We start from the raw sequence: 27,470 nt of genomic DNA on the forward strand, positions 1-27,470 counted from the left end.
TGATAAAGGTCGGATTGTAGCCTATCGTGATTGCGATTTATCGTATCTCGACATTGCTGCTGCCGTTGTTCGAGATCCAATGACTGTTAGCAGAACATGGAATCGGTGGGTTCAGGAGAGTAATACGGAACGCCGTGCTGGATCCCAACGGCCTCATATCACTAGCAGTCGAGGTGACAGGCATCTCATCCGCATGGCTGTAACGGATCGTGCAGCCGCGTCTCGATCCCTGAGTCAACAGATGGTGACGTTTGCAAGACAACCATCTGCACGAACAGTTCGACCACGTTTGCAGCAACATGGACTATCAGCTCCGAGACCATGGGTGTGCTTACCCTTGACGCTGCATCACAGACAGGAGCGCCTGCGATGGTGTACTCAACGACGAACCTGGGTGCACGAATGGCAAAACGTCATTTTTTCGAATGAATCGAGGTTCTGTTTGCAGCATCATGATGTTCGCATCCGTGTTTGGCGACATTGCTGTGAACGCACATTGGAAGCGTGTATTCGTCATTGCCATACTGGTGTATCACCCGGCATGATGGTATGGGGTGCCATTGGTTACGCGTCTCGGTCACCTCTTATTCGCACTGACATTTCAGCAGGATAATGATCGACCGCATGTTGCAGGTCCTGTACAAGCCTTTCTCGATAGAGGGAATGTTCGACTGCTGCCCTGGCCAGCACATTCTCCAGATCTCTCACCAACTGAAAAGTCTGGTCAATGGTGGCCGAGCAACTGGCTCGTCACAATACGCCAGTCACTACTCTTGATGAACTGTGGTATCGTGTTGAAGCTGCATGGGCAGCTGTATCTGTACACGCCATCCAAGCTGTGTTTGACTCAATGCCCAGGCGTATCAAGGCCGTTATTACGGCCAGAGGTGGTTGTTCTGGGTATTGATTTCTCAGGATCTATGCACCCAGATTACGTAGAAATGTAATCACATTTCAGTTCTAGTATAATATATTTGTCCAATGAATACCCGTTTATCATCTGCATTTCTTCTTGGTGTAGCAATTTTAATGGCCAGTGGTGTATTAGATGTACTTCTCATCCGAATAGATACATAGCGAAAAGATCCTCCAGGATGTAGAACATACCAGAAAAATAAAAATACACAAGAGATATTTACAAAGAAAACAAATAAGCTGATGTTCTTTCGACAGATACCAAGTGAAATGGTCTTCATGGGCGTGGAAAAAGACAAAATATCTTAAACATATTTCCATTTAAATGATAATAAATAACTTGTCACAAAACATGTAAATGTCTTAGGCTGTATGTAGCCACGCATCATCAAATAGAAAAAGCATTTTACAACAGTTATCTACAGTTGTTGCATTACTGCACTGAATTAGTTTTGAAATCAGATTGTGTGATAATTCTGAATCAGATGAAGCAGACATTATTAGACTGGGATTTGCTGATGATCTTGCTCTCCCAGCCAACAATCTTCAAGAAACCAGACAAGAAGTTAAATCACTGCAAGTAATAGCACAGAAAATCTGTTTTAATTTTTTCCTGTTTGAAAGAAAAGAAAAGGAAAACCAGAGATTTTGTTGCTGGCTCCAGCAGTTGAAAAACAAAATTACAATAGTAAAATGAGCACTCAAAATCAATTGATAAATTTAAATATTTAGGTAAAATCATAACATAAATCCCAAAAGAGAAGCTGATACGTCAAAGAACAAAGCAAATTACAGACTGTACCAGAAACACATACAACAAAAGAAAGAATATTGATACTTGCAAAATTAATACATTGTAAAACAGTCACACAACCAGAAATAACATATGCATCTGCACCATCTTCAAAGCAAGTAATACAACAGAAATTGACAAAATACTCAAGATTGTAAGAAGAGTAAGTAAGACACCCATAAATAAACAAAATCGAATAATATGCATTGGAGAATAGCTTTAGGTGGAACGGTATATAAGAAAACAGAGCCAGTAATAACCACAATCAGAAAGAAACACATGTCATTCTTTGGAGATCTGATCAGAACACCAGAAAACAGAATTTATAAGTCAGGAAAGTTCTAGCAGAATGTAAATGATTGTGGAGTAAAGGAGACTACTTGTTGAATAGCACCAGTGTTCTTTCATTGACAGGCACATACAAAAGAATGAAAACTTGCTAGAGTTCAGAAAAAGTCCTGCAACTAGCAAGTTTTCATTATCTTTTGTGTGTAGCTTTCAATGACTCGACATCTCTGCTATTTGAAGAGTGGCTTCCTGAATTAATTACAGAAAACAGAATTAGTAAGTGAATAATAGAAAAATTGAAAAATAGTAAGACAAATATTAAAAGAAACACAGAAATTGAGAGTAATGTAAGAGAACCACATTAGATGACCTAAAAAATAAAAGAGACAAAACCAAAATAATGCAAGACACATAAACAAGACAACAAACAAAGATCAATAAAAGGACTGCAGGAAGGGTAGACAAAACAAATCTGAAAGAGTGAGGAGATATTGGGCAGATGGAGAGGATTAAACCCTTAACATGAAAATTATTTATAATTATCCTTTGTATAAGCATTGTATTATTGAATAATAATGTCATTTTGTAACCACACTGACTTCCAAATCCAAAAGCTTGGTCATCAATAAAATACAGCATTTAACACTTAAACCAGGTTTTAAGAATACCAACAAACAGGCAGAGCAGAACTGAACCTTCCAGAAATGGTAAATACTAAATAATAAATAATTGCTTGTGGTCCAGTTTGAGCCAGTGACAGGCAGCATGCCACCTATTGGAACTAATCAGTGCTCCACACTGATGGCACCAGAGCTCACAGCATTGTTTGAAAAACAGTGACATGCCATTTCAGAAGTCCTCTCTGGAGCTGACTACAGCAGCTAGTCAATTCTCACATTCTGCATGTGTCATTACATCCTCTTCACTTGATGAAAGTGAAAGGTAGCCTCTCCTGTAAAGTTTCACAATTGTAGAGTGGTTTTCAATTTCCTTGAATCTCCCGTCATCGATCGGCCCCTCTGGATTCTAACACAGCTTTATTTGGAAGTCATGGACAATGTCTCTACACTTTTTGATGAAGGGTCATAATCCTCTACTTCATATGTGCCATCCAACAAGAGACAAATGATATGATGTGTGCCCGAAGAAGCGCTTTAGTAATTTTTCCAATAGTTCCACTTACCACACAGGTGTAAATATATACAGGAACTCTCAAAGACTTTAGCTCCTGGCTGGTGCTTGGTGTTGCAGTGCTTTGTCTGAACTGTGTGAACCCTGTAGTGTCTTGCTTCACTACTTTGTATATGAATGCCATGACAAGCAGTATTGTATCCGTCTCTCTGTTTGACATCAACATACATCAATAGCATATCTGCCAACATCTTATTAAATTGTTCTGTGAGGCCAGTCATTTGTGGATGATAGACAGTTGGCGGCAGTCAGCAGAGCTTTGGTTAGTGTAGTGGGTAAGGTGGTCAGTGCAGAGTATTGTCCATCCATCCTTGTTTGTTAACTTTAGGAACCTCCACAAGAGGTAGATTCCAATTTAGTGAAACTATTCTGCTGCAGGCAGAATTGGTACCAGATGCCCCAGTGGTAATTGTGGTACATGGTGGCATTCCTTACAGTGGCTCGCATAATTTCTAACAGAATGGTAGAGACCTGGCCATTGATACATACGTCTAATTCAGTCTAGAATCTTTATAAATTCTAGATGTTGGAACTTCTTGAAAATACTCCAGGGTCACTGGCTGCAGATGAGCTCGGATGATGAGCAATCATTGCTGCCCCATCAAATCGTAGTTCCTCTTACAGAATGTTACATTTATTGATTGGAATCCTACTTTGGTTGGTTTCTCATTTTTCAAGGCTTATATGGTTTTCATCAGTGCTGGAGCTTCCCTCTGTTCGGCAGTAGGGTGTCATTTGATACAGTGAGGACTGAATTTTCATCCACACTGCGTTCCTCTAAAGAACAACTTGAAAGGCAGTCAGCATTCTTGTGTTTGCGTCCAAGGCGATGATGTACTCCTGTAGCCCAAGTTCTCATCTCATCAGTCGACCAGATGGATGCTTTAGGTGAGTCAGTTAGCGTAGATATGGTGGTCTGTCACAGTGAAGAATGGTTTGCCAAGTGAATATGGTCAGAACTTGTTGATGGTCCAAATAACTGCAAGGCACTTTTTATTGGTTGTAAAGTATTTTTATCTTTGGTTTGGAAAGTAGCCTGGGCTCATAATCTATCACCATTTCAGCACCTTCCTGAATTTCTGTTAGAATTGCCCCTATTCCAAAACCACTAGCATCAGTGTAAAGTTCTGTCCTGGCATTCTCATCATATAACTCTAGAACTGGAGGAGATGTTAGAGCCTCCTTAAGGACAAGGAAAGATATTTCTTGTGCGTCGCTCCAGGGAAATTTTGTCTCCCTGCAGTGTTTCATGCAAGGGACATGCATTGACACAGAAATCTTTTATCAACCGCTGGTACTACAAGCACATTAGGAGAAAACTGCTAACATCACAAATGTGCCGAGGAGTCAGTAGATCTGTAGCTACTCTTATTTTCTCCGGATTGGGTTGGACTCCACAACCATTGACTAGGTGCAACCATTGACTAGGTGCCCCAAGATTTTTGTTTCTTGGGTGACAAAGAGGAACATTTTCTTATTCGGTGTGAAAACTGCAGTTGGAAAACACTTCAACATGGCTGTCAGTAGGCTTAGGTGTTCTTCAAATGTCACTGCAGAACTATGATGTCATTCAGATACGAAAGACATGTCATCCATTTAAAGTGTAGAAGCAGGTTGTACATCATACGTTTTAATGCTAGTGAAGCACTACCCATTCCATACGACATAATTTTAAGATTGTAGAGGTCAGCCTCTTCAACCTCAATTTGCCAGTAGCCTGGCTACATGTCTATTGTTGAGAAATACTTTGCTCGTTTCAAGCAGTGAAATGTGTCTTCAATGTACTGCACTGGATACACATGTTTCTTCAAGGCCTTGTTCAGTCATTGGTACTCAGTGCAGAAATGCCATGTGCCATCCTCCTCCTTTACAAGGACCATTGGAGATGACCGAGGGCTCTCTGAATGTTCAGTGATGCTGTCTTGCTGTATCTTCTCCACTTCCTCCTGGATTGTCCATTGTTCAGCCAGCAATGTTCTATATGAGTGCTGACTGATTGTTGGTGATCTCCATTGTTGAGATGGCATTTTATCATGGGCTGCTGTCCTTTCTCCACTACGGGGGCTGAAAGCCTCCGAAAACTGATGAAGAACGGCTATTAGTCTCTGATGTTGTCCCTCAGTTAGGCCAGATCTTATTGGCAGTTCAAGTGTTCTACCTTGCCTGTAGCGATAGCAGAGTGTGATCCTTTGCTGATGACACCAAGCTGCCCTTCCTAAATTGGTTTGGCTATCACTATGCATGTATGTTTAGGGTTGAGTTGTGGTTTCCTGTGACAATTAGTGGTCCAAAATTCTCCTTGACCATACTCAATGTTTGTGACTGTTGCTGGTATGTAGATTTCTTTTGTGAACTTGAGTAGCTTCTTCCAGCCAACAGAAGCTTCATAGTTTCACTGTGCAACTCGATTCACAACCGGAACTCTTCTTGTTTATGATGGTGGAGCAACAATGTCTTCAAATTGAACAATGCCCAGAGCAATCTTTGTCATGTGTGCTTGCTGGAACATCTTCATCGATCTGGAGCTATCTTTCACAGTCTATGCATCTTGTGATACCTGAAACAAGTTCAGTCCAAGAATAACATCATGGCTACATTCTGTTATGACAACAAATTGGATGGACTTTGTCCTACCGTTCCTAGTTATTCTTGTCATCCATGTTTCTGTGGCCTGGATGTGTTTCCCATTTGTGACCCTCTGCACAATTGTTTTTGTATCTCAGAACATAATCTTCTTTAGTTGGTGATGATAAACATTCAACATTGCAGAAAAAGAAACTCCTGATTCGACTAGCTCTGGGACTGGTTGGCCATTGATGATGATGTCAGTGAAATTTCCTATCATCATGGTAACTGTCATCCATGGAGGATTTACAGCTGACAGCCTCATCTCCATAGGTGGTCACCTTGCTTAGTTTTCTTGAATTTGATAGCTAGGCGAGCAATAGGCATGTTTGTACAGTTATGGGAAACAGCTGTGGTGTGTTGGGGAATGACGTCATTCAGGATACAGTGATCAGTTTTGGCTCACAGGTAGACTTCAGTTGTCCATAGATGACTGGTGTAAAGAAGGCTGTTTTGATGGTTGATGTCTTGTGGCATAGTTGCCAAACATTTATCTTTTTTCTCTAGTGTAGTGCACAATTTTTCCATGGTGTTTACGATGAAAACAAACTATTGTTTTACTTGATGAAGGAATTTGTTGTACCTGCTTTGGTCGCATACTGGGTTGTTATTTGAGGGCAGTGGTGTAAGTTCCAAGTTGGTAGAGTCCATTCTTCATGGCGCATTCAACTGGTCATGATTGGCGCTATAGACTGCCTCATCCTCAGCACACTCTGTTACTTCCTGGCATATCGGGTCACATTCGTGACTGTCTCTTGTGTACTTGGCCCGACATTTCTGATTCCCATACATTGCTGTATCTCTTCTCTTACCATCTGCTGTATGAGAAAAGTACATTAATGGTGGTCTTCCACAAGGGACTATGTAGGGATTACATTCGGCAGTCAGTCATTCCTCATTTCTCAACTCTTTTCTGTTCCATTTCCTCGATTTGCTGGCACCACTGAATGAATTCCTGTATTACTTTGACTTCCTTTGTCTGGAGAGCTAGGTACATGTCTTCTGCTACCCTTTTTTGAGTGTATGGTATTTTCAGCTTTTGTCACGTTAGAATTCACAATGTGGCTTAGGGCCAAAACTTGATATATGTGCTACTGTGTCATATTTTCATAACATTGGGCTCTGTTCTTCAATTGTTCTCCTACTAAATGGACTTACTGCTGATTATCGCTGAACATTTTCTTCAATTCAGACTGGGATTTGTCCCAGGTATTGGGCATCTTTTTATTATTGTGGAACCACTGCTTGTCTGTGCCGTCTGAGTAGAAGCACACATTTGCCAAACACATCAGGTCGTCTCCCCTGTCGAATTTTGCGACTCGATCAAATCCTTTCAGTCATTTCATTGGTTCCTCACCAGAATCTCTGGAGAACACTGATGGATGTCTGATGTGCAGCTGACTTACTGCTGACTTGGAATCCATTGGTCTGTTGAATATAGGGACCATAGGAACAATGTACTGCTTGCCTGCATTGTGGTTCCTGTCTGTGTAGGTGACGGTTTTTGTGTTGCCTGTTTGGAGAATTTTTGAAGTACCTAACAACGTCATGTCGAAACCGTAATCAAGTCCGAATCGAAAGGCAGGATCATCAGTGAAGCAGGATGAGGCTGCTAAGTGCTGCACATTTGTTACTGATACCAATGTACAGACAGAACATAATTGATCTCCTGGATGGAACAGTGAATTTATTTATACAAACATTGAATATTCCAGAGTGCTAGTATCTATAGAACCATTGAATATTCCAGATATACAGACATAAGATATTTCAAGAATGATAATTATGAAAAACAAATAATTACTGTTTGTTGAGTTTTGAACTGGTGACCCCAGCACACCAGCCAGTGATGCTTACCACTACATGACATTGCCTGTATCAGTGATTGCAGCAGTAACAAATACCAGTATAAATCTTGGTATATTTGAACAGAGTGGTCCAAGGAAGCCCAGATATAAAATAAAACACTGGTAGGTCCAGGCTGGAATAAGAGATAATGACAATATGGAAAGGAACACACACACACACACACACACACACACACACACACACACACACACACACAAATGTGATTGTGTCTGAAGTGATCAGCAGTCTACTGGGGTGGATGTTGTGGGTAAGGTGGAGCATGGGACAAATAGTGATTGTGGGGGAGGATGCTAGAGCTGCATATGGGACTGTGCAGGAACTTGGTGGGGGACAGGAAAGTGCAGGAACTTGGGGGGGCAAATTGGGTCTGCTAGGTGCTGCATTGGGTGGTTGTTGGGAGGAAAGGTGGGAGCAGGAAGTGGGGAGGGGGGAGGAGAGAAGTAGAGAAGAGGATAAGATTGTTAGTGAACTGGGGAGATAAAAGGCATGTGTGTACTTTGGTAGGAACAGGGAAGGGTACAGCTAGGTGGAGGACAGTGGCTAGTGACATTTGAGGCTGGGGGGGTGTGGTTGGGGGTGGGGGGGTTGTTTACAGGAATGAAGGTTGTGCTGTAGGCAGAGTTCTCACCAGTGCAATTCAGAAAATCAGGTGTTTGTGGATAGTGTGGTGTCACCGCCAGACACCACACTTGCTAGGTGGTAGCCTTTAAATCGGCCGCGGTCCGGTAGTGTACGTCGGACCCGCGTGTCGCCACTATCAGTGATTGCAGACTGAGCGCCCCCACATGGCAGGTCTAGAGAGACGGCCTAGCACTCGCCCCAGTTGTACAGCCGACTTTGCTAGCGATGGTTCACTGACAAATTACGCTCTCATTTGCCGAGACGATAGTTAGCATAGCCTTCAGCTACGCCATTTGCTACGACCTAGCAAGGCGCCATTATCATTTGCTATTTATCTTGTGATGCATGTACCGTCAGACCGATGTTTACCAATTATGGATTAAAGTTAAGTATTCCAGAAGCTATGTACTTTTTTTACTAGACTCAACTCCTTTAACTGTTCCAGACCTCACGCCAGCCTGCGTGAGCTTAAACATGTGCCTTTCGGCTACCTCATAGTGGCTTGGCTGTCTTGCCAAGTCACAACAGATAGAATTCTGATGGTACAGGGTGTGAAGCAGTCATTGGGTAGCACTTTCAGCAATTGGCTGGTCCAGCTATCTCTTAGCCATAGTCTGACAGTGGCCATTCATGTAGACAGGCAGATTGTTGGTAGTCATGCCCACTTAGAATGCGGGACAGTGATTGCAGCTAAGTTTGTACATCACTTGGCAGCTTTCACAGGTGTCCCTGTCTCTGATAGGGTAGGAGATTGCTGTGACATGACAGGAGAAGGTGATAGTGGGAGGATGTAGGGCACAGGTCTTGCATCTGGGTCTGTTCCAGGGATATGAGCCATGCGGCAAGGGGTTTGGAGCAGGGCTGGAATGGAGATAGACAAGGATATTACTTAGGTTGGATGGCCAGCAAAATACAATTGCAGTGGGGATAACAGGTGGTAATTACTAGAGTAAGTGAATCAATCACATTCTGTGCCACAGTTTCAACTCTCTGTCATCCTGCACTTGAATGAGAAATATCCCCCCTCCCCTCACAGTGGTATTTTGCTGCCCACCCAACCTAAGCAATATTCTTATTTCACTCTGCTCCACCTCTGCTCCAAAGCCCTTATCTCATGGCTTGGATCACTGCCATAGACCTACATAGTAGATGTGTGCCATATATCCTCCCACTACCATCTACTCCAGTCTTTTCAGTCATCTGCTACCAAAACAGAGGCAAGCCCATCTGTGAAAGCAGCCATGTGATCTACAAAGTAAGCCCCGCGTGTGTGTGTGTGTGTGTGTGTGTGTGTTTTCTATTTGTGAGGAAAGACTTTAGCTGAAAGCTAAATTTTTTTATTATTCATTTCACTGTGCCTGTTAGTGACTCAATGCTGCCTCTGTGGAGTGAGTAGTAGTCTGTGGTTTCCATATTGTTGTTAAAGTGAAGTAAAATAAAATAAAAATCTAATGTTTAAGTAATATTAGATGTGTATCTTTTCTCTTTGTCAGTGGATTGGTATAAGGATACCATAGACAAATCGTCAAATATGTTTAAGAATGGGAGAATTGCATGCTAGCCCACAGTGGAAAAAAATATGTTTTTATTAATGATCTTTGTGTAGATTGAGCAATTTCTGTTTGGGAACAAAGTAGAAAAAGAAGGGAAAGGAATTGGAGTGGATTGGAAGAAATATATATAAAAAAGGTACACAGTTAAAGCTGAAGAATGGACCTATCACTCTTCACTCAAGATTTCACTGTTAATTCTTACTTTTTACCAGAGTAACCTTTGTACATCTTTGATATATGTTATTTTTCTTGTATATGTACTGCAAAAAACAAGTATGTGGTTTCAAATGATTCCAATTACAGAATTCATATTTTCCTCCATGTACATTAATGGTTTTTGTTCAGTATCCTGTCAAATCAGATATTTTGTTGTTCATTTGTGCACTTTGTTAAGTCACTGCAGTAATTTTCGTAATTTTCAAGGTTTCACTACAATTTTGTGAGTATCCTGTTCTTTATTTTTACAGACACTTTATAGACTGGGCATAATTGAACCAATGCGTATTCAAACTTATATGTGGCCAGCAATTTTACGTGGTTACAGTGTTGTAATGGTGAATCCAGCTAAATCTGGAAAGACACTTTCATATATTGTCCCATTGATATCATTTCTTTTTCGGAAGAACTTGTATGATGATGTAAGTACAAACCTTTATTATTTATTTTTCTAGATAATCTAGGAACATACTTTTAGAATAATCTTGTTGTTATTTTTTATTTCAGTATTACATTGTTAAGCTTCATAATGGTATACTATTAGCAATGAAAAATGTGTTTTGTTGGAAACAGTAATTTGCATCATTAATGTTGTTACGTGAAGAAATCTTAGTCAGTTATGAAGATTTGATCAGATGTTTTAGTGTCTCCAACATGATGAAGTCTCACCAAGATTTCCATAACTATATTTAAAATTGTTTTATTTGAAGAAAGATTTCAGGTCTTTTAAATATCTTCCTATGATGTAGAAAGCCAGTAAATCCAGGCATGTTTCTTGCTTTGTCATTACTGGGTGAATCAGAAACAATTCCATGCCTAGAAATGCTAACTGTTTATTTTGTGCCATAAAATTTAATTATATTGAATATAGAAAATCTTATGACGCAATTCCATATATGATGATTGTGTTCATTTGTAAACTACATGTTTTGACTTGAAAATGTCATGAGTAACATCAGGAATGGAATGAGCAGAAGCACTAACAATTGGTACTAGGTTAAGTGCCTTCTGCCAGGCACTTAACAGTGGTTTTCAGTGTGTCAATGTAAATTTAGATATGAGACATTGCACAGTATTGTAATATGTTTCATTTCTTTAGAGTGTTACCTGCCTGTTTCCTTATTCTGCCAGTATCTCTCATCTGTGGTCATAAACCAAGTGTTGTTTCCATCAGTTCGTTGTGCACTATATTATTAGACTCCTTTCATTAATCCTTAACTATGTATGTACAAACAGAGAATTTTTTTTTTTATTGTGTGACAGTCATGAATAAATACAGGGGTAGTACAAATCAGAGGAAAAATAAATACATAAACAATTCCCTTCATTTTTACAAATAGACAACATTGTTTATTCTCATAGAAATTTATGTCATTGGTAAGAAGAAACTTAGCTCTATTTTTCTACAAAATTGTCATTTTTTTTCTATGCATTTTTGTAGACGGTACTCCAGTTTCTGTATCCCCATGTTGTAGAATTCCACCACCAACCCACTGAGGAAGCATTTCTCCTCTTCTTTGACTTCGTTGTCACTCTGGAAGTGTTGGCCACCCAAGTGTCTCTTTAACTTGAGGAACAAGTGATAATCACTAGGCGCAAGTTCCAGACTGTAAGGTGGGTGGGGCATGACAGTCCAACCAAAGTTTATGAAAAGTTTCTGGGTTTGGTGGGAGACATGAGGTCAGGATTTATCATGAAGCAGCGTTACACCTTCTGCCAGTCATCCGCTCCAGCGATTCGGGATAGCTTGCCTGAGTTTTCGTAGTGTTACACAATAACTGTCCGAGTTGATTGTCGTCCCTGGTTCCATGAAATCGATCACCAGTATCTCCTTACTATCCCATAACATAGTGGCCAATGACTTTGCCAGCTGAAAGAGTTTGTTTGAACTTCTTTGCAACTGGTGACCCTGGATGATGCCATTGTTTGGATTTTTCTTTCATTTTGGGAGTGGAATGAAACACACACACACATTTCGCCTCCCGTAACAACGGAGACCAACAACCTACCTTATCTTCTTGACACTTTTGAAGAAACTGGTGAACACATGAAGGCATTTCTCCTCATGTTCTGCAGTCTGCACACACAGTACCCATCAACTGCAACACTTGTGACACCCCAATTTTTCCATCACAGCTCTTCCAACTGTACCATAAGAACTCCCAGGAATATGAGCAACAAGTTCACAGACAGTGATCCTTCTGTTTTGAAACACTTCGCGCTGGATCATCTCAATAACTGCCTCTGCAACTGAAGGTATTCCACTCTGCTCTTAATCGTGGACCTCCCCCTGATCGGCACTAAACTCCCTGCGAATGTGTTTCTAAGGTGCACCTGTCTAGCAGTACAATCTGCTGTCAGTGGTCATTGCTTGCGGAAGCCAATCAACAGCGTGCCTGAATTAATGCTAAAACAGAAGTTATTTGTTGGCTTGGAAATGGAGTAGCAAGACATTTATTTGGCAAGAACATTTTATATATTACCACTGTTGGAACTAGTGTATGTTGTGTGGTACACAGAACTGACATTTCATCCCATAATTATTTGCCAGCTATTTAAAGAGATTGTAACTTCTTTTGGCGTTTCCTCTAACTTATGACAAACTCCTACCTTTTCTTCCTGTGGAATCCAAAACGTGGAGCCTTTCTTCACATTCAGTCATTGTGAACAGCTGAGTGCATGGTTGTTTGGCCAAAGACACACTCTCACTCACTGCATTAAAGGTTAGTCACTTTGTTGGCCATAGTCAGTTTCTGCATCAAACGAGTTGAATGACTTGTTTTGAGATAAAGGCATATGTGTTGTACATGTTTTAAATTTCATCTACCACATAAAATCCAAAGGTTATGGGATTTGGAACTTCAAATTTTTCTATCACAGGTGATTTTATTAAAATAAAATTACTGTAAATTACAGGTAGTAATCAACTTTTGCTGCAAATCAGTGTTAATGATGTTTTGTCTTCAGGCTGAAAGGAAGAAACATGAGCTTTTCTGCAGTGAATATCTGGATGCTGTCTGTGCAGCATATTCTCCTGATCTGAATGTTCAATAGTTCCTATTCTCCATATGCCTTTACCCCACTTGTTCCCATCCCATTCCGCATTTCTGCACATACCAGCTTTACACTGCTCCCCTTTCCTTTATATGCCACCATATCTCACTTGTATTTTTCTTTCCTTATTTTCACCATATCTCATCTATATCTTTTCCTTTTCATATTACATATTACACCTCAGCGGTTTTACTAGTAGACCCCTACACTCCCCCTGCCTGAGGTGCCAGTCACCTCTCTTAAATACATCTGGATGTTATACATTATTATGATCCTTTTTAGCCTTCCTCCTGAAGTTTTTTTTTTGCACCCATTACATACTTTCCCTGTCCCCACACACATTTGAGAACTTGCATTTTTATTGTAAACAATAGAGTAATGGTGATGGGTGCTCACCCAATTCAGGCTGCAGCAGTGGGAGAGAACCACTTGGACACGTGTATGTGCATATGTATATGAGTGTGAGCACTCTGAAAAAGAACTTTATCTTAGCGCTGTAGCAGATTATCCCCCCCTTACATTTGTGCTAGGTACATATCTACTTCTTCCTCCTCATCCTCTGCTTATCCATTAATGGATGTTGTTAGCCACTCAGTGCATCTTTATTGTGTTAACTGTGATAAGTAGTATGTTCCATAAAATTTCAGGCATGCAGCCACATAAATTCAGTTTCTTCTTCTAGTATTTTGGCTGAATACCATCCAGCCAACTTCAGAGTGAGCAAAGGTGACTAAAGCTCTAGCACTTGCTCCGTCCTTTTAAACCCAAGGACCGAACCACTGCGTATGTGGCCAAAGATATCTTTGGCCGCATACACAGTGCTTCAATCCTTGGGTTTAAAAGGATGAAGCAAGTGCTGGAGTGTTAGTCACCTCGGCTCACTCTGAAGATGGCTGGATGTTATTCAGCTGAAATATTAGAAGGAGAAGCTGAATTTATGTGGCTGCACTCCTGAAATTTTATGGGACAGTCTTTGCGCCTTGGAAACGTGAAGTTGTAAGTAGTAGTTGATATGCTATATAACTAAGGTAATCTTTTTGCCCTTTTCTTCTTTATCATCAGTGTTCCCATATATTACCAACTATAGAAGTATATATTTGATGTTCTGTAACATACATTCTAGACCCACACTTTTTTTCTTCTTTCAGACATTGTTAACATTTCTTGCTGTCCACAGTATTTTGAGCATTCTGTAATAAATCCTCATTCCAAAGACCAAGATTTTCTTTTTTGTGTCATATTTAGTGTCCATCCACCAGAACTGATAGAAATACAGACCAGATGTAGTATACTACAAGTCAAACTCTGAGATTTAGGTCTCAGTCTGCACTTCTGAGATATTTCTTGAATTTTATGAAAGCATTATGAGCATTCAATGTGCAGCATTTTATTTTCTTGTACCTTCTTCAGTCCTCACAGAGCCACATTCTGAGGCCCTTAAACTTGTCTAGTATTTGTGTCAAGGAGCTGTAGAATCATGGATTTTCGCTCGTAAATGAGTCGTGCTGTTGTGTTACAGTCATAGCAAGTGTCTTCTTGGTGTTGATATTCAGACTTTAGATATCTGCTGTAATCTCCTACTCTTTTGATGAAGGTCATCTAAAATCATCAACAATCAATACTGTATCAACAGAAAAGTAAAATGTTATTGATAATGAAGATTCTATTAGCCTGTATGTCTTTTTCTATATCTCCAGGTGCTTCCTGAAAGATACTCACTGAGTACAAATTAAATAACAGAACGTATCCATGTCAGGCTTCTTTACACCTATTAATAGGGGTCGATAACACCATTATCAAACTTAACCAATGCTCATTCCATGTAGGCTTTCACGGCCGGCATCTTTATCAGTAAACTCTTCCGGGCTAAGTTGCTGTCTGATTCCGATATAAATTCTCTGTATAGCAGATGTCTTACTGACCTATACCTATTCTTCTGAGAATTTCTATTAGTTTGTGACTTTATACTCTGTGAAAAGGTTTTTCATAATCAATAAAACATAAGTGTAAATTTTTATCTTGATCGTAGCAGTTTGGCACTAGAATTTGTAGTGTAATTAAATCTTTGAAGCATACCTAAAGCTTTCTTAAATCCAAATTACAAATCACATATGGATTTTTCGCATATTTCATATAATCTTTGATGGATGATTTTTGGAAATATTTTCAAGGAATGATTCATAAGACTAATGAGTCTAAGGTCCTCAAATTTTCACAAATTCCTCTTTTTTGCCAAGGAAATGAAAGTTGATAACCATTGGGGAGAGTAATGACCTGTACCATAAATTACATTAAAAAGTTTTTGTCAGACATTATACATTCTTCGTCAAGAAATTAAATGAGTTTTATGGGAATTTCATGAGGCCTATAGCTTTATTGGTATTTGAGGTCATAATTGGAGGTCCTGTTAGATTATCATTTCTACAAATCTCAAAATTTGCTCTGCCATGTGTAAAGAGGCTCCTAATATAGTCTTTCTAGACCTTTTTTTTCTCCGTAATATCAAGAACTATTTTATTAACTTTGTTGACTGTCAAGATATGTTTATTCTTCTGTAAATCCCAGTAATTTCTTTTAACATTTTATATAAGTTTAAATCATCATGTGAAGCATTGCAGGCTTTCAATTTCTTCACATTCTTGTTGTAATGATTCATTTTTTGCTACTCTAATCTTTGACCTTAGAAGTTTCTGAATATTATTGTCATTAGTTAGATCTTCTTGGGTTCTGTGCTTTCAACATTCATTCATCAATGAAAGTTATTCATTTCTTTTTTTGATACCCATTTCTTAAATATCATAGCTTATCTGCAGCAGTGGTTATCATAATGTTATTCATCTCTTCCCGGACTTAGAACAGTTTTCTTGATCAGTCAGAGGTGTCACGGTTGTCACTATTTTACTGTTGATATCCATCCCCACTTCACTTTTCAGTTCAGGTCGTTTGAGTTTTTTTATTAGCTGTCTTCTTATGTGGAGTTGTGTTTTACGAATTTTGTTTTTAGAGGGGCTATGAATAGTCTGTGCTCAAATCATAAGTCTGTGTCAGGATAAGTGGATGCTCTTGTGACTGATGTTCCAAAACACTTATTGATTAAATTACGTACTTTCTGGTTGTGAACTATATTTTCTTTGTTGTCTACTAGAGATATCCATGTAAATAGTTATTGAGGTAGTAATCTGAACCAAGTGTAAGTGACTGTGCCAGTGTTGTAGTGGTCACACTGGTTATCATCAGATCGCTGAAGTTAAATACTGTTGGACTTGGCTAATACTTGTTTGGGTTATTGTTGGGGTGTGCCAAGTGCTCTTCACAAGGAGGTTGCACTCAGCCTTTGTGAGGACAATCGAGGAGGTATGTAATTGAGATGTAGTGGCTCTGGTCCCAAAAACTGACAACATTCAGGAGAGAGGGGTGCTGTCCAATGCCTCTTCATATCTGCATCCAGTGACGCCTATGGGCTGAGGATGATTGGTACCATTGTGCCTTCAAGGCCAATTTGGATCAAAGTTTGTTTGGGCAATCACCTCTCTCATTTCATGCTCGTGAACCAAAATGTCCTGCCAGAGCTTCAAATCTGCTATTTCCCAGTTTAGTGTTAAAGTTTCTCATTATTAATTTCATATAGTTTTATGAGTTTAAGTACTACCTTGATTTGGTCACAGAAAGAGAATAGGAAACCATGTTTCTCACATGTTTTTGAAAACATTTTGGGAAAACAGTGATCAATTTAACAATTGTGCTTAGAAAAACAGTCTAGATCACACACATCACATTTACTGGTGACCAGCTTCAGTTCCAAGGCAGACCATCTTCAGACCATACTTCGCAGTATAGCATACTATAAATGTAGAGGGACATCAAGTTAAAATATATACAGTGTAATGAAAAAACATGAAGTGGCATTCAAAGTTGATGTGTGGAGATGGATCCATGGAGCAGGCAGAAGTCTCCAGATGCTGTCAACTGCTGGAGAAATGATGATGTGATATGGTTAAATAGCAGCAGATCCAGCCCTAGTAATCTCCACACGTCATTTGTAAGCAATAGAATGAATGCTTATTCAATACATGACAAAAACTTTGGTTATTAACTTAAAATATCTATTTATAGTATTGGCTGTAAGATTAACCACAATTATATTTGTGATGCAAAAAATAACAACATAAAGTAGCATACAGTAAAAAGCTGATAACTTATACTTCTCTCTATGGGACAGTACATACACTTAGGGTGTAATTGGTTACTTAGTAACAAGTATAACATGTATGCAGAACTTTTTTCACCAGCTAACTTATGGTATCTAATTACAACATTGGCCTAATTTCATTATTGGAAGTTTACACCATAAAATATAACATATTAAAATGAAAATTAACGTAAAATAAGAAGCTAAAACATAGCTATTGTACTGCCCTCTACAGGACCATCTGCATGTACAGGATGCTGCCAGTTATTTAGCAAGGTGCAACTTATCGATAACTGTCAAAGATGTTGCAATGTAATGAAGAATATCTAGCTGGTTGCTAGTAGACATAGAAAACCTCTGAGTATTGTTTGCAAGTTTACTGGCACACAAGATAGTTGTAAAAGCTTGTTTAGCTGTTACATAACTCTATTCGCTACTCAGTTTACATGAAAAAGGGGTCAAAACAGCTGTGAATTAGCCCAACAAATCTCTCGCATTGACATACCACAAGATGCAGATTTTGCATGTTTTGATATGAAAAAATTATACTCTAATATGTCTGCTTTTCAAACTAATGAAATCACACTAGCCTTCAACTAGTTCTCTTTTAATTGGAAAATATACATCAGAAAGATGGTCTGGCAAGTGGAACAGTGCTTGATATCTTTATGAATTTCATCGGAACTAAATTTTTTGAAAGTAATTCTGAAATTGCAGAGAAAATCATATAGTATAAAACTTTGGAGATGATAGTATTATTTAATATAAGGGCCCAAAGACGATACTGATGCTGTGTTACATAACTTGAACAATATTCACTGCAATCTGGTTTTTACAGTAGAGGATGAAAAAGACAATAGTATAAATTTTGTAGACTTAACCATTTCAAAATGTGCAGGTAAACATCAATTTGCAATATCACAGTTGCCACAGGTTCTGAAAATCAGAGAATATCAGGGAATTTCAAACACATCAGGGAAATATCAGGGAAATTTGAAAAGAAACACCGGAAAAATCTTGTTTTTATCTCTGTATATGAAATGGTTTGTTTACTGAGGAGTAGTGTATCGTTGCTGACTGGGTGCAACTGAGTATATGTGTCGCTTCCTTACTCTCTCATTACTACTGCTTTTCCTCTTCCTACCACACCTCTCATCTTGCAGTCAGTGCTGCTACCACTTCTTGTTGCTAGCTCAGCAGCTGCCGACAAGAGACAGGGATGCATGGGGAGTGGTTTGTTTGGATTGGATTCTCAGAGACTGTAGATGCAGCGCCTAGAGATGGCACTCGTGTGCATGAGTTGTGTCTGAGTGATTGTGTGAATGTGCATGAGAGTGTGATTGTATTTTCTATATGCCTGTCTGCGGCTATCCTCACTATTATTGATTCTCTGAGTATTTGAACAAATTATCTATTGCGCGAATTGATCACCATGGTCTCATTTCATCAGCATGCTGTCTGTGGCTTGTGAATAGCTGGCCACATGAGTGGATTTAGCTGCAAAAGGCTGTTTCTGTGCTTTCTGTATTTGATCAGGCCTGCCCATATGAAGCCATTCATTTTCCACTAATGTGCAGGCCCTGCCCATCAGATGTAGTCTCACAGATGTAGTCTCACTGACCTGCCTGTGGGCTGGGTCTGTTTGTGTGTGACATAATGCAGTGTATTTTCATGGTTTATCCATGAACCCAGGACTGCAGTGCTCCCCAGCAGGCCAGAGGCCATGGGCGAAGGTTTTCAGGAATTGCAGCTGTCTCACCACAAGTATGCTGTACAGTGTGGCATTTTATAGACATTTTATTTGTTCTAGTACGTTTTGATACTTCAAAAGTAATTTATATGGTAGAAAGTATGGACAATAAGAAAAAGAAAATTGTGTCAGTTGCTGGCGTTTTGTACACTATGTACTCATACATTTCTCGAAAGAAAAATCACATAATACCTGTAAAATAATAGATATAACACAGTGAGTAATTACTGACAGTAACAAACATAGGAGAACCAACATTTTATTGGTGGTCGCCTACAGTGTTGGTTTACATAATTCTTCCCCACCTTTCAAGAGGCCTTCTTTTCCTAAGGTTATTTCTGAAATCAGTGAAGGTATTTTAAATCTGTCTTGCAACTCCAAGGAAATGTGCTTCTCTGTCACCAATATGTTTTGTTTTATTGAAATAAAATAACATTGTTGGTCTTAATGAAAAACACATACCATTTGGCTTGCTTCCTACATCTAAAAACAGTTCATTACAAAAGATGTTGATCTTCGATCTTAAGATTTTTGCTCACATCAGGCCCACAGGGGCTCATACCCAGCATTCATTTGCTGGGTATGAACTTGGCGAACCCAGGGTTCCTGAGTGGGGGACTGGAAAGTGCCTCCAGTCCCCTGTCACCTAAGCTCTGGGCATGCTTCAGCTACCACCACGTGGTGTGGTGGTGGAACATTGTGTGTCTCAGGGAATGGGGATCTTGGCTTGACTGCCCAGATTGCAAGTAGTGTTTTTATGGGATGCATGGTTGTTGAGGTGGAACAGTGGCTAGCGAGCAACCTGTGGGGAATATGACGCACCTCAGTTGTATAAGGCTTACTAAGGCACGTGGGGCTCTGTCTGAGTGGATCATTATTTCCCTAGCAGCTCGTGGGACCGAAATGAATCATCCAAACTTTTTTCCCCTCTCCCTGCAGAAAGGGTGGACCACTGGAATGTACCAACACCCAATCTAATAAGAGGGCTCATGTAGCCAGTCCTCCTGATTCAGTCCATAGTAACAGAATGCGTGCTGTTTCGCGGAAAGTGTTTCTTATAGTTTAAAGAAGAGAGGGTAGTTGTGAGAGAGTTTCACCATTTTACGTACAGAAAGGCTTAGAAGGCATTGCTGGCAGCTTAAAACGTGTTAAGCGCTTGCGCAATGGTGCTCTTTTGGTTGAAACATCTAGCTCCTAAAAAGTAAAAAACATTCAGAAAGCTCCTTGCCATGGGGAATATGCGATAGAACTAAAATTGCACAACATCTTGAACTACAGCAGAGGTTTTGTGACTTGCAGGTATCTAGTTGACATTCCCTGAGAAGAACTGAAAGCTGAATGGTCCCAGCTAGGTATTGCTGATGCACAAAATGTTATGAAAAGGGTGGATGGTGAACTTGTAAAATCAGATTACCTTTAACAACACCAAACTGCCAGAGCATGTCAATGCAGGTTTCCTATGCCTAAGTATATGACCTTATTTCCCAAATCCAATGCAGTGTTTTAAATGCCAGCACTTTGTACACTCTCTTCTTGGCTGGAAAGGGAAAGGCACTTGTGGGAAATGTGGTAAAGCCATCCATGATGGAGTTGGCTGCTCCTCCAAAGTGTGGAGCCGGGACTGCAAAGTTTTCTTCAAGGAACAAAAGATTCAGAAGGTCAAAATGACAAAGTGCATCCTGCATGGTGAAGCCAAGAAGCTATACTAGTCCATGCAGCCACCCACGTTCGTTGCCTCCTTTTATTCCATTCTGAAACAGCCAGTCCTGAAAACTGATGCTGCTACACAAACAGAGGTTGTTAGTGTCAGCACTAGCACCTGCGTTTGCTGTGCTGCTGCAGTTACACTGAAGCCTGCCCCTCTCCCCAGGACTTCAGAAAAGGCTGTGGTTGCTGACATCTTGAAATTTCCTGCCCTTCCACAGATCAAGTCTTGTGCACTGCCCAGCACTGCTACCACCACTACCACTTCCAAGGTTCTGGCTTCAAAGCCACCTCAGACCAAAAAATCGAAATTGAAGGCAAAGCATCACCCATTGAAGGATAAGGGTGTACACAGTCGGAAGACATCATCATCCTATCTGACAGCTCTCTCTAATCTTCTTCAGAGGTAATGGAACTTGATATCGCTTGATATCGGACTGGAGCAATCTTCTCACCACATGGCTGAGCCTCCACTCATTGTGGGCTCACTCCCCGGCAGAAAGTCAGGGTGAATGTATTCCCCCCACCCCACCCGATAGATGGCTCCCGTTATACAGTGGAACGTTAATGGGTTCAAGACACATTTGGAGGGACTGGGGACTGAAACTTCTGGCAGAGCAATGCCCCCTGTGCATATGTTTACAGGAAACACATTTTAAAGCCTCTGATGCCCCTGTACTACAGGGCTATACACTATATCGCAAGGATGACCTGACTGGGGAAAGGGCTAAAGGAGCAGTTGCCGTGTTTGTCAATAATGTGCACCACTCCTCCGTTCTCCCCATGGCTACTGGCCTGCAAGCAGTTGCAGTTGAAATTAGTGCATGTCGCAGGATTACAATTTTCTCTCTTTATTTACCTCCAATGGATGCAGTAGACGCTGAGGCTCTCACAGATCTTATGGAACAAATCCCCTGACCATTTCTCATCCTGGGAGACTTCAATGTTCATCACATCCTGTGGGGCTCGACCTCTACTTGCCCTCGGGCTTGAGTTTTGGAGAGTCTCCTGATGTCTCAAGAGCTGTACATCCTAAACACTGGTCCTCCAACTCATTTCTGTGCTGTTACTGTGTCATTCTCGGCAAACTGCATCATTCTTGGCCATCAACCTATCTCTTTGCTCTCCAGCCCTTGCTGACTGTTCAGTGGGAGGTCATTGATGAACTTCATTCCAGTGAGCACTTCCGAATCCATTTTCACCTACTGGATGGTGCACTACATGATGAGAAAACTACTTCCCAATCTGTATTCACATACTGGATGGAGCACTACATGAAGAGAAACCGCCGACATGGATGGTCAGCAGGGCTAACTGAACGCTGTTCAGCCAGCTAGCTGTGTTTGAACATTGCAACAGCGTCCAGGAATGTGTGGACCATATCACATAAGTGATCCCTCGTGCTGCTGACTTATCCATCCCAAAGTCCTGAAGTCATCTTCAGAGGTGACGTGTGCCTTGGTGGATGGAACAGGCGCATGGCTCTTCGATGATCTAAAAGCCACCCTATGGCAGGCAGCCTTACAACCTTTCAAGTCGCGAGAGCAAAAGCACGACATGTGGCTAAGGAGAGCAAAGAAAGGTCATGGCAAGCAGCCTTGGACTCCATCAACCATTCCAGTTGTTCTACAAAAGTATGGGAAGCCATCAGAAGGATTTCTGGTAAACACAGTCCTTCACCAGTAGCAGCAGTGCTGACACAGGGATGTCTCCAAATGGCGTGTGGAGACATTGCGCAGACATTAGCGCAGAATTTTGCACAAACTACTGCCAATGCCAGCCAGGATCTGGCATTTCGTCACTACCGTGCAGTTGTCAAGAGGAGCAAGATGGACTTGGATCCAATTGTTCTGAGGCCTACACGCTGTAGACAAGGGCCCCTCACTTGTCTTCACATAGGCCACAGCCCTATGATGCTGGGATTCTTGCTCCTGCAAGAGGACCCTCCAGTGTGTGGCCCTTCTCCATCTGGGAGCTGAAATCAGCACTGTCTTGAGATTCGTGATACTGCACTCAGTCATGATGAAATCTGATACTGCTTGCTTTGCCATTTGCCAGCAGCATCAAAGGAAATCCTCCTCAAATGGTTTAATCTTATATGGCAGACAGGCAGCTTCCCGAACTCCACCATGAGGAGATTCAGCTGGCCACAGGTGCTTGTTGGACCAGTCCCATACACAGCCTCTGTGCTGAGGCCAGGGAACTGACACTTATTATCCGGCGGCAGCTCCTGCTTGTGCATCAGGCGTGTAAGTTCCTCGCATCTCCGACTTCACTCACACACCATACTGTCGCTTATCTGCCTCTGGAACATCTTTTTTCCAACCGTCCATGTGCTACAATGTCATAGGGATCTGCCTACAATGTGTGCTGGAGTTCTTCGGTGTGGAGCCAGTATGGCCCCAAATCCAGGGTTTTAACAGCCTGGTGCAGTACAAGAGAGATTGCACTCCTGCTTCCATTTTTAATGCAATATTTTCTGACATTTTATCTGAGCACCACTACTATGTAGCTGTTTTTACAGATGGATTGAAATGGGGATTCTGTTGGTTGCTCTGTTGTTTTCCCAGATCGTGTCCTGAAGGTTCGACTGTCTCAAGCGTTTACTGCCTTTGGTGCAGAATTGTCTGTGATCTAGTGGGAACTGTAGCAGATAACACATTTTTGCAGTGCTAAACTTCTTGGCTGCTCTAATTCTCTAAGTGTTCTTCACTCATTGAAACATTCGTACTCAGCAGTTATAGTAGTCCAGACCATTCAGGATGCACTCCTCCAACTAAGGCGACTGGGGAAAGAGTAGACCTTCTGCTGGGTACCAGGGTACATTGGCATTGCTAGGAACAAAAGGGGCAGATCTAGCAACCAAGGTGACATGTCTTGATCCGCAGGTATTTCCGTGTGCCACCTCCCTGCATGCTATCACCTCACTGTTGAGCTCAAGAGTCTTGCGTCGGTGGGAGGATGAATGGTTGGGAGTGACTGACAATAAACTCAGTTTAGTGAAGCCCATAATGCGGGTGTGGTGTACTTCCTTCCAGCCATGTAGATGGGATGAGGTCCCCCTTACTTGTCTTTGCGTAGGCCACAGCCCTATGATGCTTGGATTCTTGCTCCGGTAAGAGGACTCTCCAGTGTGAGGCACTTGTGCCGTACAGATCACTGTGCAACACATTTTATTGGATTGTGTTTTATTTTCCAACCAGTGGGCCTTGGCTGATTTGCTGATGGATCAGCAATCTCTTTTAGGTAATAATCAAATGAATGTGGTTAGGGTTTAAAAGTTTTGTGAACTGTCCAACGTTTTACCAAGATTTTAAGGAGAAGGTTGTAATTCTTTCACAGGGTGCCTGGTTCGTCCATATATTATGCAAGTGGCCAGCCAGTGACAATTTCCTGTGGTGTCATTTTAGCTCCTTCCTTGTTTTACTTATGTTTTAGTCTCTTGTATGGCATCTTTAGTCTTTTTCCGCTGTCTTTGCATGTATGACCACATTTTACTAAGTTTCTCCACATTCATTTCTTTTAATGTGTGTAAGGGTAATGTGTGTAAGGGTGCCGATAACCTCAGAATTGAGTGCCCGCAAGTACCAACACACACACACACACACACACACACACACACACACACACACACACACACTGCTCATATCAGGAAATGCTATCTGCTTGCAAGATTTTTTAGATATTTCCTCATTTGCCTCATTTGCACTATTGTTTCTTGTACCTAAACTGTAAAGACAGATTGCCATCTTACATCTTAACTTACCCTTGAGATCTCAACATTTGTCAGGGAAAAATGCTAAAACTTGTCAGAAAATCAGGGAAATATCAGGGAATTTCACTTAGCAAAACTTGTGGCAACCATGAATATACAGGGTGTTACAAAAAGGTACGGCCAAAATTTCAGGAAACATTCCTCACACACAGAGAAAGAAATTATGTTATGTGGGCATGTGTCCGGAAACGCTTACTTTCCATGTTAGAGCTCATTTTATTACTTCTCTTCAAATCACATTAATCATGGAATGGAAACACACAGCAACAGAACATGCCAGCGTGACTTCAAACACTTTGTTACAGGAAATGTTCGAAATGTCCTCCATTAGCGAGGATACGTGCATCCACCCTCCGTCGCATGGAATCCCTGATGCGCTGATGCAGCCCTGGAGAATGGCGTATTGTATTACAGCTGTCCACAATATGAGCACAAAGAGTCTCTACATTTGGTACCGGGGTTGCGCAGACAAGAGCTTTCAAATGCCCCCATAAATGAAAGTCAAGAGGGTTGAGGTCAGGAGAGCGTGGAGGCCATGGAATTGGTCCGCCTCTACCAATCCATTGGTTAACGAATCTGTTGTTGAGAAGCATACGAACACTTCAACTGAAATGTGTAGGAGCTCCATCGTGCATGAACCACATGTTGTGTCGTACTGTTCTAGCAGCACAGGTAGAGTATCCCATATGAAATCATGATAACGTGCTCCATTGAGCGTAGGTGGAAGAACATGGGGCCCAGTCAAGACATCACCAACAATGCCTGCCCAAATGTTCACAGAAAATCTGTGTTGATGACGTGATTGCACAATTGCCTGCGGATTCTTGTCAGCCCACACATGTTGATTGTGAAAATCTACAATTTGATCATGTTCAAATGAAGCCTCATCCCTAAAGAGAACATTTGCACTGAAATGAGGATTGACACATTGTTGGATGAACCATTCGCAGATTGTGTACGCGTGGAGGCCAATCAGCTGCTGATAGTGCCTGCACACGCTCTACATGGTACGGAAACAACTGGTTCTCCCGTAGCACTCTCCATACAGTGACATGGTCAACGTTACCATGTGCAGCAGCAACTTCTCTGACGCTGACATTAGGGTTATCATCATCTGCACAAAGAATTGCCTCGTCCATTGCAGGTGTCCTCGTCGATCTACGTCTTCCCCAGTTGCGAGTCTTAGGCTGGAACGTTCCGTGCTCCCTAAGTCGCCGATCAATTGCTTCGAATGTCTTCCTGTCGGGACACCTTCGTTCTGGAAATCTGTCTCGATACAAACGTACTGCGCCACGGCTATTGCCCCGTGCTAATCCATACATCAAATGGGCATCTGCCAACTCCGCATTTGTAAACATTGCACTGACTGCAAAACCACGTTCGTGATGAACACTAACGTGTTGATTCTACATACTGATGTGCTTGATGCTAGTACTGTAGAGCAATGAGTCGCATATCAACACAAGCACCGAAGTTAGCATTACCTTCCTTCAATTGGTCCAACTGGCGGTGAATCGAAGAAGTACAGTACATACTGACGAAACTAAAATGAGCTCTAACATGGAAATTAAGCGTTTCCGGACACGTGTCCACATAACATCTTTTCTTTATTTGTGTGTGTGGAATGTTTCCTGAAAGTTTGGCCGTACCTTTTTGTAACACCCTGTATAGCAAGACCACAAATTCTGATGTTATAATAAATGCAGACTCCTGTCATCCAAATGGATATAAGAAAGCTTTCTTCTTAGCAATGATTCACAGAATCCTCAAACTCCCATTACAGGCCACTGAAATTTTGGGCCCTTGCCCCAGTTGATCGGAGTAAAAAGAAAGGAAAGATTTAACATGACCTCCAAAAGAAATACATCTGGTAAAGTATCTAGATTATTTAGCCATCCAGACGTTACTGTGGCCTTTTCAGTTAACAATACTTTATGCCTCAGTCTACTTGGTAAAGTAAAAAAGCATTACAATAGATTTTTAAGTTCGGGTTTCTATAAAGTATCATGTGATGCTTGAGGGAACTGCTATGTAGGACAGACAGGATGTAATTTTCAAATAAGTTATCATGGAGTTACTGGAGGTGTTGCTGGTAGCATTTTTTTTTCTTTTTTTTTTTTAGCAGTATTTAATAGAAAGCAAACATTCCCATGGAACAACTGAATATAATTTAAATGTTCTACACACAGCCCCAAAGAGTTTGTGCCTCAGTTTATTGGAGGGAACTAGATTACAATATAAAAGATTACAATATAAAAAGATTCTTCTCAGTTAGTGAATGAACAGATTGATTTTAAAAAGAAAAATTATTTCAATTTATTTTAATATGAATATTTACTCCTGTGTTCTATCTTTTCACTGTTAACTGGCAAACATGTATAGCATGTATAAGGTTTTTAGTAATACAATACAGTAAAACACATATTGTTTTTCTTACGACTAGCAGATAGCTAGTGATTACTTATTACATTGTTATTAATAGCTGTAGTTATGCTGCATATGTTGCTAGGTAACCTTCAGTGTTAAGTCATTTATTTTTTGTATCTGTTTTTAGTAAAATGCTACTCATTTTTATCTCCTTTATTGAGTAATGAATATTGTTGCGTAAGAGTTAAGTAGGTTTTTATAACTATTCTTGTGTGCCCGTTAACTTACAAACAATACTCAGAGTTTGCATTGCTAAGTAGCCAACAATGTCTTGCTTGCGTACATGCTTGCATACATACATACACATACATATTCCATACAGCGCAGTGTAATAGTGATTTTACTGGCTTCTCATTGCATGTTAATTCACTTTTTCTTATATTATGTTTTACAATGTAAACTCAAAATAAGCAGCTCAATAGCATTACATAACAGCTAAATAGGCTTTTACAATTATTTCTTTGTGTATGTTAACTTACAAGCAATATTTCAGGACAACC

The 27,470-nt window shown here is 40.7% G+C and overlaps 1 protein-coding gene across 1 annotated transcript in view; it reads left to right on the forward strand.

The window, feature by feature from the left end:
* The window catches only part of LOC126457495 (putative ATP-dependent RNA helicase TDRD12), a 449,051-nt gene that overhangs the window by 188,817 nt on the left and 232,764 nt on the right, over window positions 1-27,470 (forward strand). The window contains exon 8 of the mRNA XM_050093799.1: window positions 10,323-10,493. Within this exon, the coding sequence (XP_049949756.1) occupies window positions 10,323-10,493 (171 nt within the window). The remainder of the gene's footprint in view (window positions 1-10,322; window positions 10,494-27,470) is intronic.

This window comes from Schistocerca serialis, chromosome 2 (assembly GCF_023864345.2).
Source record: "Schistocerca serialis cubense isolate TAMUIC-IGC-003099 chromosome 2, iqSchSeri2.2, whole genome shotgun sequence".
NCBI lineage: Eukaryota > Metazoa > Arthropoda > Insecta > Orthoptera > Acrididae > Schistocerca > Schistocerca serialis.